Source organism: Chrysochloris asiatica, unplaced genomic scaffold (genome assembly GCF_000296735.1).
Source record: "Chrysochloris asiatica unplaced genomic scaffold, ChrAsi1.0 scaffold00130, whole genome shotgun sequence".
NCBI lineage: Eukaryota > Metazoa > Chordata > Mammalia > Afrosoricida > Chrysochloridae > Chrysochloris > Chrysochloris asiatica.
In genome coordinates this window covers 8,071,952-8,085,244 of record NW_006408648.1, presented here as the reverse complement: position 1 = coordinate 8,085,244, position 13,293 = coordinate 8,071,952, and the positions used below count along the sequence as shown (strand labels likewise).

The 13,293-nt window shown below is 38.4% G+C and overlaps 1 protein-coding gene across 1 annotated transcript in view; it reads right to left on the bottom strand.

The window, feature by feature from the left end:
* Nucleotides 1-13,293, bottom strand: part of PIGX (phosphatidylinositol glycan anchor biosynthesis, class X) — a 39,943-nt gene that overhangs the window by 8,521 nt on the left and 18,129 nt on the right. The window contains exons 5-7 of the mRNA XM_006869439.1: nt 12,289-12,430; nt 4,261-4,474; nt 473-573 (exon numbers count right to left, since the gene is read on the bottom strand). Coding sequence (XP_006869501.1) covers nt 473-573; nt 4,261-4,474; nt 12,289-12,430 — 457 coding nt within the window. The remainder of the gene's footprint in view (nt 1-472; nt 574-4,260; nt 4,475-12,288; nt 12,431-13,293) is intronic.

Below are 13,293 nucleotides of genomic sequence, written 5' to 3'. Positions count from 1 at the left end.
TAGTGAGTCTATGTTAACGGGGTAGGAATGATGGAAACAGAGGGTGCGAAGGGTTGTACAACTCGAGAAATGTAGTAATCAGTGTCCCTAAATTACACACAGGTGAACGGCTGTACATTTTGTTATGTGTACTCTGAACCACCAAAATCACCATTTGGCAACCACCAAAATAAACAACATTTAGAAGAAGAAAATGAAAAGCACTGTAATTGTACCTCAGCTCTGGACTAATAAGGCATGAGACTAATCCTCAGACTCTAGTCCCAAAATTAATTGATTTAATGACTCTATTTAAGTCAGGAACCACTGCTGCCAATAGTAACGAAAGAATTACATTAAAAGCAAACAAAACCACTCCCAGTTTTCGATGGTATAATATAAAATGCTTATTAATCCCTTAAATGTGGGAGACACATTACAGAAAGCATTAGGTGAGGTAGCATAATCCAAAAATAATAAAATATTAGCTTACTGATTTATACTTCATGTTTTTCCATTGGCAGATATCATTATTCTTCAAAGAACAAGGAGCTGCCACTTCTGACTGAGCCCAGCATTTCAAAACTGGGAACTCTGGAAAAAAAAAAAAAAATTGATAGAATACAATGTTCTAATACCTGCATTTGGGTTAGAAGCCGGACTTGTATTGAACATAAGTCTTTCATGTTAGAATATAAGTATTCACATATTTTAATACAGTCTATACAAGGGGGCTTCATATGTTTGTGGAAAAATATAATGAAACTATAATGGAATTTTCCCACTAACTTCTTGAGGCTCCCTTGTGTATCATTTGGAGGTACTTTTCACATGCTATTTTATTTTAGCAGCTTGTTAAATGTGAATGGCTAAGAAATTATAGCATTATTAAGGTTGCACAGCAGTTGGATCATACTTCTGGATATATTTTCACGTAGTAAACACCCACAAAAAGAGTACTCAGATCAAGAAACAGAATAATATCAGAATCCTACAAGTTCACTCATGAGGGGGCACCCTTTAGAAAATGTATTTAGGGCAAGTAAAAGATACCATCCATGACAGAAAAGTAGACTGCATGAAAAGCTAGTAGAGTTGTACGAATTTTCATTATCTTATAATGAAACAGATGATGGTAACAAATGTATGATTAAAACCTTTCTTTCAGTCCTTAGAAAAGTGCTACTGACCTTTGATAATATTCTGTGTCAGCCCAAATTTAGAGCCACAAAGAGACAAAATCTGAAAAGGGCTTAAGTTAAAGAAAAAGACTTGACTATAGAAAAACTAAAGATGAGTGAAAGCATAGTTTTTCTTAACGTATCAAAATCTTCACATAAAAACTAAAATAACAATTAAAGAGCAAATCCCAAAATTCACGGACAACGTTTATAAGAGAATTAGGTGTAACAGTATTCCCTCAAATCCCCAAATACTTGCAAGTGGAAAGAAAACAGCAAAAGCCACAAATCCTGTAACACCAGCATCTGTGCAGAAACAAAAAAGAGAAACAAAGGGGCAACTGAAGCACCTGAAAATAAGAGAACCCCAATTAGCTAACAGGTATTACTAGAAAGCACAGGGATTCAAACTGAGGAAAGCAATGAAATTTGTAGGGGCTTTGCCCACTTCAACAACAGATGAGCTTGTGGGATTCACAGTATAGTGAAGAGAAAGTGACAAGAGTGTATTCAAAACTGAGGCGAGCAGGGTTAATTAAAATGAAAGAGAGAAGGTTCACATAAAAGTGGAAAATGGAATACAAAACTGAACAACATCTCTTCAGACAACAAAGAGATCACCAGAAAGAAATGCCCATAAAACAGATAAAAATGATCACTATTTCAAAATGGGCAAACAGACTTAAAGAAAAGGATATAGATATAAAAGAACACCTAGACAAAAATAACATGCAGCTTTATAAGGACAAAATAGTTAGATCATCATCACACTTTAGGCCAGGAGTTGGCAAATTATTTTTTAAAGGGCCAGATAGAAAACATTTCAGACTTTGCGGCCATATGGTCTTTGTTGTACCTAGGTACTCAACTCAGCCAATGCAAAAGCAGCTGGTGACTGTGTAATCCAACAGGTGTGGTTCTGTTCCAATAAAACTATAGTAGACCAGATTGCATCCCGAGGCTGTCGTTTACTAGCCCTGGCGTCAGGTTAAATGAAATTGGAGGAACATGATGAAGAAACTCAAGGGAAAAAAAATGTAAGCCAAGGATATAAAATATAATAATTATATCCTCTGAAAATGTAGAGGATATAGTAAAATCGTTAAGAAATGAAGCAAGAAGATAAAGAAAAAAGTGTCTAATTATCTTCAGTAATTATTGGTGATGTATGTGGTGCTGCGGGTTAATGTGCTGGATTGCAAGGTCGGTTTGAAGTGCAGGTCAGTGGTTCAAACTCACCAGTCACTCCTCAGAAACCCTAAACAGGGTTGCTACGAGTTAGAACCAACTCTATGGCACTTAACAACAGCAACAAATGTGTGTACAGGGAGCATGGTGGCTCTATATGATAAGCACTGGACTGCAAACCACAAGGTTGGTGGTTCAAGCCCACTAGCTTCTCTTCCGGAGAAAAAAATGAAGTTTTCTGCTCCTGCAAGAATTTAAAGCCTTGGAAACTCTATACAAGGATGCTATGAGTCAGTATCGACTCAATGGCACTTAACAACAACAATGTGTATACATATGTGAATACGTATGTATATATTTGTTCTCTGAAAAAGTCTAGAAAAAATGACCAACCCAGGAGTAATTTTAAATTAACAGTCTTACCACCAATATTTCACTAAAAGAAACTAGGTGTTCATAGTGAAATGGCTGGTTCCAGGTCAAAGGCAAAAAATGTACAAAATGGGCCTGGAATAAAATGGGTCATCCTAGATAGGAAGTAAGCTATGAAAATCTAGAAGGGTCATCTTAAAAGGAATTAGGAGTCAACCGAAAGAGGCTTCTACTGTCTAAAAACAGGATGCTTTGAATTTCAACAATGATAAAAAATACAACTGACTAAAATTCTAACATGTTGTTTTATTGCTGTATGCTGTCAAGTCAATTCTGACTCATAGTGACCCTCTAAGACAGAGTAGAACTGCCTCATAGGGTTTTCTATACAGATTGCGCCATCTTTTCTCCAGCAGAGCCAAAGGTGCGAACTGTCAACCTCCCAGTTTGCAGCTCATTGTTTAACCAATGAGCCACCAGTCTCCTTTCAAATATGTTAAAATTCATTTATTAATATTTTAAAAACTGATTAATCACCTTCTGAGGATGACAGAAAACAAATTCATTATCTTGTTGTTGCTATGTGCTGTTGAGTCAGTTCCAACTCATAGTGACTTTGATTCATGATCTGAAAAGCCAATAAATAAAGGGGAAGAGTCAGGTACCTCTGTTATCTTTCCCATATGATATTAGTACCAAATAGCAGATGAGGAAAAGAGCCCTGGTGGCATAATGGTTAAGCACTTGACTGCTAACCAAAAGGTTGGTAGTTCAAACCCACCAGCCACTCTGCAAGAGAAAGAGAGCAGTCTGTGTCTATAAAGATTCACAATCTTGGAAATGCTATGGTAGGTTGCTATGAATTGGAAACCTAGTTGAAGGCACACAACAACAGTAGATGAAGGAAACATAAGGGAAAAATTACTATTTGACAACCCTCAGTGGATGAATGGATCTAGGTAACGAGAATCAAAGGGTGCTAACATCATAAAAAGAGACACAGTCAGACACCATACATCTCCTGATAAAACAACACAGAACCACCCGATAGTCTTGCCAATGGAAGCCAGCTGCCAATTTCCAGGAAGTAAAGACAACAGAGGAGCATGCTGAACTGGTCAACAAAACCCTAACTACAAGAAATTTTACAGGTCAAAAGGCCATGTTCTTCAAAAAACAAATGTTAAAGAAAAGAAAGGAATAGAAGGTAAACCTGTAAATTAAGAGATGTAATGGAGATAACATTTTTTTAAGCGGACAAGGGTTAGTTTTAGAAGGAGGGACAGAGCCCATTGAACTGCTGTGATTGGGACAGGGCCCACAGAACTACTGCTAGGGTGGCTGGCAAAGTTCTATCTCCTGACCTGGGTAGCAGTATTTGCCATATAATAATTCACTAAGCTATATTTTACTTGTAGATTTTTCTACATCTATGTTTCATTTTGTAAAAACAAAACAAAAAAATTTTCTAAACAAACATTACTTTTGTCTTTTCTACAGACTTGCCACTATACCTGTTATTTTTATTTTCAACCCTCACCTTGGTCACAGTACATCAATAAATCTGGGTTATTGACCACAATAAATGTTTCTCCCTCTTTACTATGTGGCCGATGATAGCGGTAGTGCACAGGCAAAAATGCTCGAAAACAATCAATGCACTGTGAATCTTGTCTGGCATAGATGAGAATCTCCGATTCCTTGGATAAATAATTAGGCGCTTCTATATTAAAGTTTTCTGAAACCATCACTGCCTGTCAAAAAGAAAACAAATATTAATCTAAAAGAAATGAATTTGGTTTTTAAAAAAACAGAAAACAGAAGAATGCCTCACAAATAAAGTATCCAATTTACCCCTCCTGTACGTAGTTTCCTTTCCAGTTTTGAGTAGAAAACACAAGACGTGATCTGCATTTAATAAAAGTTTATTGACTGAAAGTAAAATGGAGAATTATACTCTTGGGTGCCAAATGTCTCCATAAACCAACTGTCATTTAGCGACCCTATGACAGGGCGGAGCAGAACCGTCCCATTGAGTTTCCAAAGCTGTAGATCTTTCCAGAAGCAGACTGCCAAATCTTTTTTCTGCAGAGAGGTTGGTAGGCAGTTGAGAACTTTATCAACTGTGCCACCAAGACTCCTGAATTTCTCCATAGTAAAAGTTATTCCTGTGTAATATCCTTATGCACTTGTTTAGATGACAAAACCAGTCCTAAGAAAAGAAATTTTGTGACTAAATTTGGAATTATTCAATAAGTATAAAAACTACTACATTGGGTTAAAATGATTGGTATCATTCTGGTAATTTCCTGTTCTTCACAGAAGCAAGTAAGATGGTAATGAGTAAGACAAGGAGCACTGTGGTCAGGAAGTCAAAGCAAAGCCTATAGATCAGCACTCTTTCAATACCAGGTACAAAGTTAATGGAAAAAATGGTACAAGATGCTTTAATAAAAATAACGGTTCTCTACAGCACATAACTACCACCACCACCCAAAGTGAAAATGCACATATAGCCAAAAATAGCCTGAATTGTAATGTGATATATACTTATATATACATTATAACATACACATGCAAATATTTACACGTATCTGTGTATATGCATATAGAGGCTTTATATGGATGTTTATAAGTATGTATGCTGTTGTTAGGTGCCATTGAGTTGGTACCGACTCACAGCGACCTTATACACAGCAGAACAAAACACTGCCCGATCCTGGTCCAATCCCACTACTGTATGTATGGACATACACAAATACACGACTTCTCTTTAGATATCTTATGCAAGGCTCTGCCATATCCCAGAGACACAGCCAGAATTACTCCTTCCCATCACAGCATGCAGCCAAATTCTCCTATTTGACAGTGAGCCCAACTGCTATTTCTTTATATGTTGCAGGTTAACGCACTGGACTGAACGGTCATTTGAATTGTAAACTCACAGTTGGCTCCTCGGAAACCCCATACAGGATCGCTATGAGTCGGAACCAAGTTGATGGGACTTAACAACAACAACAAATTGTTGTTAAGTGCTGTTGAGTTGGTTCCAACTCATAGTGACCCTGTGTAGGGCTTCCAAGAAGCAGCTGGTGGGTTTGAACTGCCGACCTTGTGGTTTGCAGTCTAGTGCTGAAAGATATATATATGTGTATGTTGTTTCTTCCCTGCTAATTACAGCAGTAACAAAAACCATTGGCAAAGATCAAGGAATTATATAATCTTTAAGAGTCATAAGAGACCTTGGAGATGGCCAAATGAGTATTTTTTTTTCCAATATCGAGCCACTGTTTGAATTCTTATACTGACTGGAAGGGAGATTACTTTGAGTCATATGGTTCTACCTACTGGTAAATGGAATCTTGATTCCCTGGCCTATAGCATTCACCAGTTGTTTCTACTTACAGTATCTGCAATTAATGTTTCCCTGAGGGTACTTCAAACATTGGAAGGCAACACTCAATGCTGCTTTCTAAGTTTTCTCCTCTTCCAGTTCCTTAGGTTTCTCATGACAGTTTCCAAACCATTCATCCTATTAGCTGCCTTCTGAAATACTCACAACTGGAAAGCCTACAGTTTAATAGCACCATTATCTTCTTCAGCCAAAAACTACATTAGCCTTTTAGCAGCCTTCTCTCAGTGTGCTATGTTTGTCACTTTAAAACTTTTTGCAGAAAACTTTAAATTGCTCCCATTATAGTTTTTTCAAGTAATTTTTATTTTTTATTAACTAAATGCAGGACTTTGGATTTATTTTGATTAAAATAAACTTGATCTTTTTGGTTATAGTTCTTTTTCTAACTGTTGAGATTTTTTTAATCCTAATTTTGTCAACCAACAGATATGTGTCATTATGAATTTAACAGCCATGTCTTCAGTATTTTTATCTAGCGATAAAAACGTTGACAGGAAATGTTGTTAAGAGAGATATCCTGCTAGAAAGTTATCGATGAACTATCTTTGGTAGGGGGTACAACTAGATATAAATTTAAATCACACCTAGTCCAAATTTTTCTACTTTGCCAATAAGGATACACACATGTACATATGGAACCCTGGTGGTGCTGTGGGTTAGGCACTGGGCTACTAACTGAAAGGTTGGCAGTTCAAACCCACCAGTTGCTCTGTGGAAGAGAGGTATATTGGTGCCTTTCTTTGAGCGCTACTATACTGTGTGTATAGGAGTCCTGGTGTGACACTGTGGGCTAATGAGTCAGACTGCAAAGTCATTTGAACTGCAAGGTTGATGGTTCAAGTTCACCAGCTACTCCTTGGAAACCCTATACAGGTTCACTATGGGGCGGAACCGACTCAACGGCACTTAACAACAACAACAACATACTGTGTGTTCTGCTGTGGTGCTGTGGGTTAATGTGCTGAATGCAAGGTAGATTAAAACCGTAAGATCTGTGGTTCAGGTTTACCAGTCGCTTCTCAGAAGCCCTACACAGGGTTGCTATGAGTCGGAACCGACTAGACGACACTTAACAACAACAATATTGTGTGTCAGGCGTTTCGTACTTCATATACATTATCTCCTTTAATTTTTCATAACAACCCTATCAAGTAGGATCTATTAACCTTATTATATAAATGAGCAAACAAAGCATCAGAATGATAAACAACACAGCTAGCAGGTAGTAGACCCAAGAATCAGAGCTCAGTCAAACTGACTTCACTGTTCAATTAGATTAAGCAACATATCAATATTTGACCAATTAAAAATTAAACATACTAAAAGCATTAACTAACTTTGTAGGGCTGCCATACAGATTACCACAAACTTGTATAGATTAAAACAGAAATTCAGTCTTTCACAGTTCTGAGGCTGGAAGTCTGCACTCAAGTTATTGCCACGCCATGCTCTCTCCAAAACCATTAGTGGTAAAAAAAAAAAAAAAAATCCTTCTTTGACTGTTCAGCTTCTGGTAGCCTGGGCATTCGTTGGCTTGTGGCAGCGTAACTCCAATCTCAGCCTCAGTCTTTATATGCCATCTTTATATGCCATAAATCAGTGTCTCCTTTTGCTTCTTCTTATAAAGATACCAGTCATAGCCCACCCTACTCTACAATGATCTCATCTTAACCAACTACATCTGCAACTATCCTAATATGGTTATATTCTGAGGTTCCAGAGACACTTGAATGGAGGGGTGAAGGGAATGTACTATCTATTCCAGTACAATATGGAAAACTGACATAAAAAATATTTTTAGTTGTGATATTTAGTATCTATGATGGCACTGTGATCTTCAATTTCTCTACTGACTTATTTTTGCTATTGTTTATTTTTTCTACAAAAAAAATACAGGATCTTTGAAAATATTGAGAAAATTTTTTTATATTAATGTAATCTACAATATAATGAAGGTGGGAATCCTGGTATGGCTCTGTAGGATAAGCTCTGGACTACTAACCACAAAGCCAGCAGCTCAAACCCACCAGTCACTCAACGAAAACTCTATACAGGATGACTATGAGTTGGAACCAACTCCATAGCACTTAACAACAACAACGATGAAGGTGACAAAGGTAGAAACAACAATTTGCTTTTATGAGAGGGCTCTGTTGGCAAAAGGATTATTTGGCGATGGTTCGAAAAATCTGAATCTCAAAAAATAAAAGTGTTTCTTTTGGGAATGATAAAAATGTATTGGAATCTGATTGTTGGTGATGGTTACACAATTTTGTGCATATTTTCTGATCTGTGAATTATATCTCATTTTTTTAAATGAGAATAATTTTCTAAAACATGAACCCCAGAGAAGATCCGAATCCATTGTAAAGCAAGATCAGTTAAGAACCAGCATCAGCTAGCCCACAAAGAGCAATGTGTGATATCTTGGAGCAGACTTAAGAGTTTCTTGAAACCTAGTTACAAATGTTATTGTTAGGTGCTGTTGAGTGACCCCACGTGACATAGTACAACTGCCCCGTGGGGCTTTCCTAGTCTGAAATCATTATGGGAGCAGATTGCTAGGTCTTTCTCCCACTGAATCACTGGGTGCGTTCAAACTTCCAATCTTTCAGTTTGCAGCTGAGCAGGTAATCATTGTACTCCCCAGGTTCTTTAGTTACAATGAGGAAGGGGGAAAAACAATATAGGATGCATCACACCAATTGACAAGATATAAAAAACTCAGACAGTGGACGTGTGCACATTTTAGATTTAAAACAACAAAGAAACACCTTTGGAGAGAATCATAACCTGACAATTAAAGTGATCTGAACAATGGTTAGTTGTAGGCTAATCTCCCAAACACGTGCCAAAAACACCAAGTTTTGATCTGCAAAAATCCTAATTCCTTATTGCATTTTCACTGCAGATAAAATAAAAGCTGCTTAGCATGTCATTAAGAAATTGAAATTATGCAGCAAAAGTTGATCCTAAAGCAACCACACTGGTTAACATACTTTTTCAGGACAATGCTCAACTGCACATGAGTGTACACAGTTATAATGGAGTAAGTTATGATATTTTGCCATATCTATAACCCTTGCCAGATATACAACAGAATAGAACTGCCTCATAGGGTTTTCTTTTCTCCCATGGAAGACCTGGTAAGTTTGAACCACTAACCTTTAGTTAGCAGCTGAGAAGTTTACCATTGTGCCACCAAAGCTCTATAACAACAATCATCCTACGTAAACATGAAATGGGAGTCCTGGTGTAGTGCTAACTTCAAGGTCAGGGGTTCAAACCACTAGCCTCTCCTTGGAAATCCTGAGAGTTGGAACCAACTTAACAGCACTTAATGATAAAATGCATGAAATAAGGTTCATTTGATATGGCTTATCCTTGGAACATATTAAGGCTTGCCTTTATTTTCAAATTGCTCACAAGCCATCATAACTTTATTTTTTTTAATGTTTTATTGTGAATTATGTGATAGTTTACATAAGAGAACATTAGCTTTACATTCATCCTATCATATATATTATTTCATTGCCATGGTTACAATCCCCTCCATGCATCATCAACCAACCAAAGCCTGCCCCCTGGTTGTCAGCACTCAGCCCCTCTCCCTCTCTGGGTCTAGAGTCCCCAGCCGCTCCATCTCTCTAAGTCATCATCTTTGCCTTCATCTCTGGCATCACTGCTTCTCTGGGTAGGATCCCGCACTCTGCTCTTCTCCCCTGATGGTCCTAGGGGCCTCGGCTCCTGGACTACAAAGTCAACCACTCCACTACTTTTGCTACAAAATGTCTACCTTTACATTTTCAACCCTCATAGTCAGCCCTGATAGCAATCATTCACTATTGTGCCACATGAGTGCCATTCCCATCTCCTTTTGTCAGCCCTACCCAGACAGATTGGATACTACTCTGTGGAGATTCTACCTTCCTCCATGCCTCCTGGATCTAGGCTCCCTCTTGAAAGCTTGTAAGCCAGTCACTTCTTGCCCTTGTAGCCCCACCCATTTTGGGTAGCCAATGTCCAAGTTGTCCATCCCTGTCTACTCTGTGTATCAAGGGTGTGGGAATGATCCTCGCTGTAAAGATTTGTTCCCTCTTTTGAGCTACTGCATCAATAGGTGTAGGTCAAGTTCATCAAATTGTATCAGACCACTCCTACTTTCCTCTTCTTTCTTCTTCTAGTTGAATTCTAATCATCTAGCCACTGAAGTCAGGTCAAGTGGGTATTATCTACAAGTGTGGGTGTTCTTGTGCATATGCCCTCTCTTCTTATCAGCTGGATGCTTCACCTCCACTCTAGTCCTCTGTGGCCATGTCACTGACTCTGGGCCTAGGAGTCCCCAGGTCTTGCCACACTGCTGGCCAACTAGGTCTCTACTCGGGTTCACAGAAGTCTACTGAACATGGTAGGGCTTAGTTTGCTACTTCATTGCTGCTTTTCCCTCATTTCTCCTTATCGGTGATCAACGTGGTCACCAGTCAGAACGCGTGTCTACTTGTGTATTCCTATTGAATCTTATTCTTGGAAGGGGGTTTACCCTGAGGGGACCCAACCACTTGCCTTGATGTCTCCTGAGTGAGCAACTTGCTTGTTCTTGTAGTAGTCAGTCAGACTGCCATTAATGTTTTGTATTTTTCCTGTTGGTCTTTCTTTCAGAACAGAAGTATCTTCTGTTCTTCTAGCTGCTCCAAGCTTGTCTGTTTGTCCTTTCAAGTAGAGATTTCCCACCTCAGAAGATTCTGGATGGGGTTCAGGATTCTACCTATGGTCTTATGTAATACAGAGGCTCCCTAGGAAGCCTCCTTCACTGGGCACGTTGTAGCCCCATTTTAGGTATTCCAATCAGTTATAGGCAGAAGACAGACTTACAAGCTTTCTATAGTGATGTTTCTGGCTATTCCTTTCTCTTTCCCTCAAGCATCTATTTTATAATGGTGTGCAAGGGAAACCAAGATTCAAAAGACAGCCAAGCATCTTAACATTATTTCCCTCCTTTTCTGCATTCCAACCATGTCTCAATCCCTGTATCCCAGAGCCCTGTTGTTCCAAGGTTGTGCATACATCAGTATTTACCTCTATCCCACTTAGTCCATGCAAACCTGCCTAATCATTTTCCCACCCGCCTTGTTCTTCCATTCCTCTCCCCTTCTTGTATATTGCCCCCCTCCCCAGCACTCAAACTATCCTGTGTCTATTCCCTACCCTGTGCTCCACCTTCCCCCCGTCACCTGCCATCATAACATCTTATAAACACCACTCATTTGATTTGGATCTAGTATTCTATTTTCTACAGCTAAATATTTCATGTCATGTATAAAATTCATGGAACACAGTCAAGCCTAAATCCATGCATTTTAAGGATCAACTATTCCTTACATATAAATTTCTTTTTCCCCAAAGTCATTACATAATACCACTTTTTATGACAGTTTCTCTGTACAAGAAACTGGATCACAATGTCAACCCTATTAGGCAGCAGGAAATAGCAACTGATATATCAAGTTAATCAACTTCCAATGATTTACAGGCCATAAATGAAACATCCAGTTTTCTAAAAATTTCCAAAATAAAACAGTAACTTCATTCAAAAGGATTATTATTAGGAATTAGAGGATTGAGGTTGCTGTTGTTTAGTACCACTGAGTTGGTTTCGACTCACAGAAACCCTGTAAAGGGGATCCAAGGAGCAGCTGGTGGATTTCAACTGCTGACCTTGAGGTTTACAGTCCAGTGCTGATCCTACAGCATTGGTTATTAAGTGTCGTCGAGTCAGTTCTGACTCAGGAAATCAAAAGTAGAACAAATTAATTATTCAATCCATATTGAGATCCTTGCTGCTAAAAGCATTATTTACTAATCTTTAATTTCCTCAAGACATAGATGCGCTGTACATCTATTTAGTTTTCTTAGTCACTACGTATGAATCATCATGAAGCATTTGAATCATATGAAGCATTTAACTAGCTCAGTTTAGTTGGCTTTTTCCTGACTAACATCAAAGTCTTCTATCATAGCTCTAAAAATGTCTCTTTAACTCTAACAAAATGAAAAATATAGTCACTACAATGATGTCTTGTCTATTTTACCTTAAACCAAATTATAGCATCCTATATAAGTTTCTCTCCAAAAAAAATCTAATAGTTAATATACCTCTGTTATGTTTTTCTCTCGTAATGAAGCCAACTCATATGGATCCACAAATAGTCCTGTAGGGATATACTGTTTAATTAAGAGTTTGCAGGTCTGTAAATTCTCAATGCTCTCTCCGAATTTCACTTTTACTAATAGGTCTCTGTAAGACAAATAGATTTAAGTAAATCTTTTCATTCAGTTATTAAATGAGATAGCATAACACTATATTCAAATCAGTAGAATTTCATTTTCTATAAATATATTACATCAAATCAAGTTAAATCATTTTCAAACACAGAGTTTTCATAAATTCATGTCATAAGCCACAGTTGTTATATTGCTGTTGTTAGGTGCTGTCGAGTCAGTTCCAACTCATAGCAACCCTGTATAGGGTTTCCAATGCTCTAAATCTTTACAGGAGCAAAAAGTTTCACCTTTCTCCCATGGTATGGCATGGCTGGTAGATTTGAACTGCTGATCTTGCAATTAAGCAGCCCAACTTGTAATCCACTATGCTAATAGGGCTCCTTGAACAGTATAATACTAATGTAAAAATAGACATTGTTGTTGTTAGGTGCCATAGAGCCGGTACCGATCCATAGCGACCTTATGTATAGCAGAACAAAACAGTGTCCAATCCTGGGCCAACCTCACTACTGTTGCCACACTTGAGTCCATCGATGTTGCCACTTGGCCAATCCAGCTCATTGGGGGTCGTCCTCTTTTTCTCTGACCCTCTACCTTACCAAACATGATATCCTTCTCCAACAGCTGGTCCCTCCTGACAATATAACCCAAGTATGAGAGACGAAGTTTGGCCATCTTGGACTCCAAGAGCACTCTGGCTGCACTTCTTCCAAAATGGATCTATTGGTGCTTTTGTCAGCCCATTGTTGTTGTTGTTGTCAGGTGACATCGAGTCAGAACCGACTCATAGCGACCCCATGCACAGCAGAATGAAACAATGTCTGATCATGGGCCAACCCCACCACTGCTGCCACACTTGACGCCATCAATGATGCC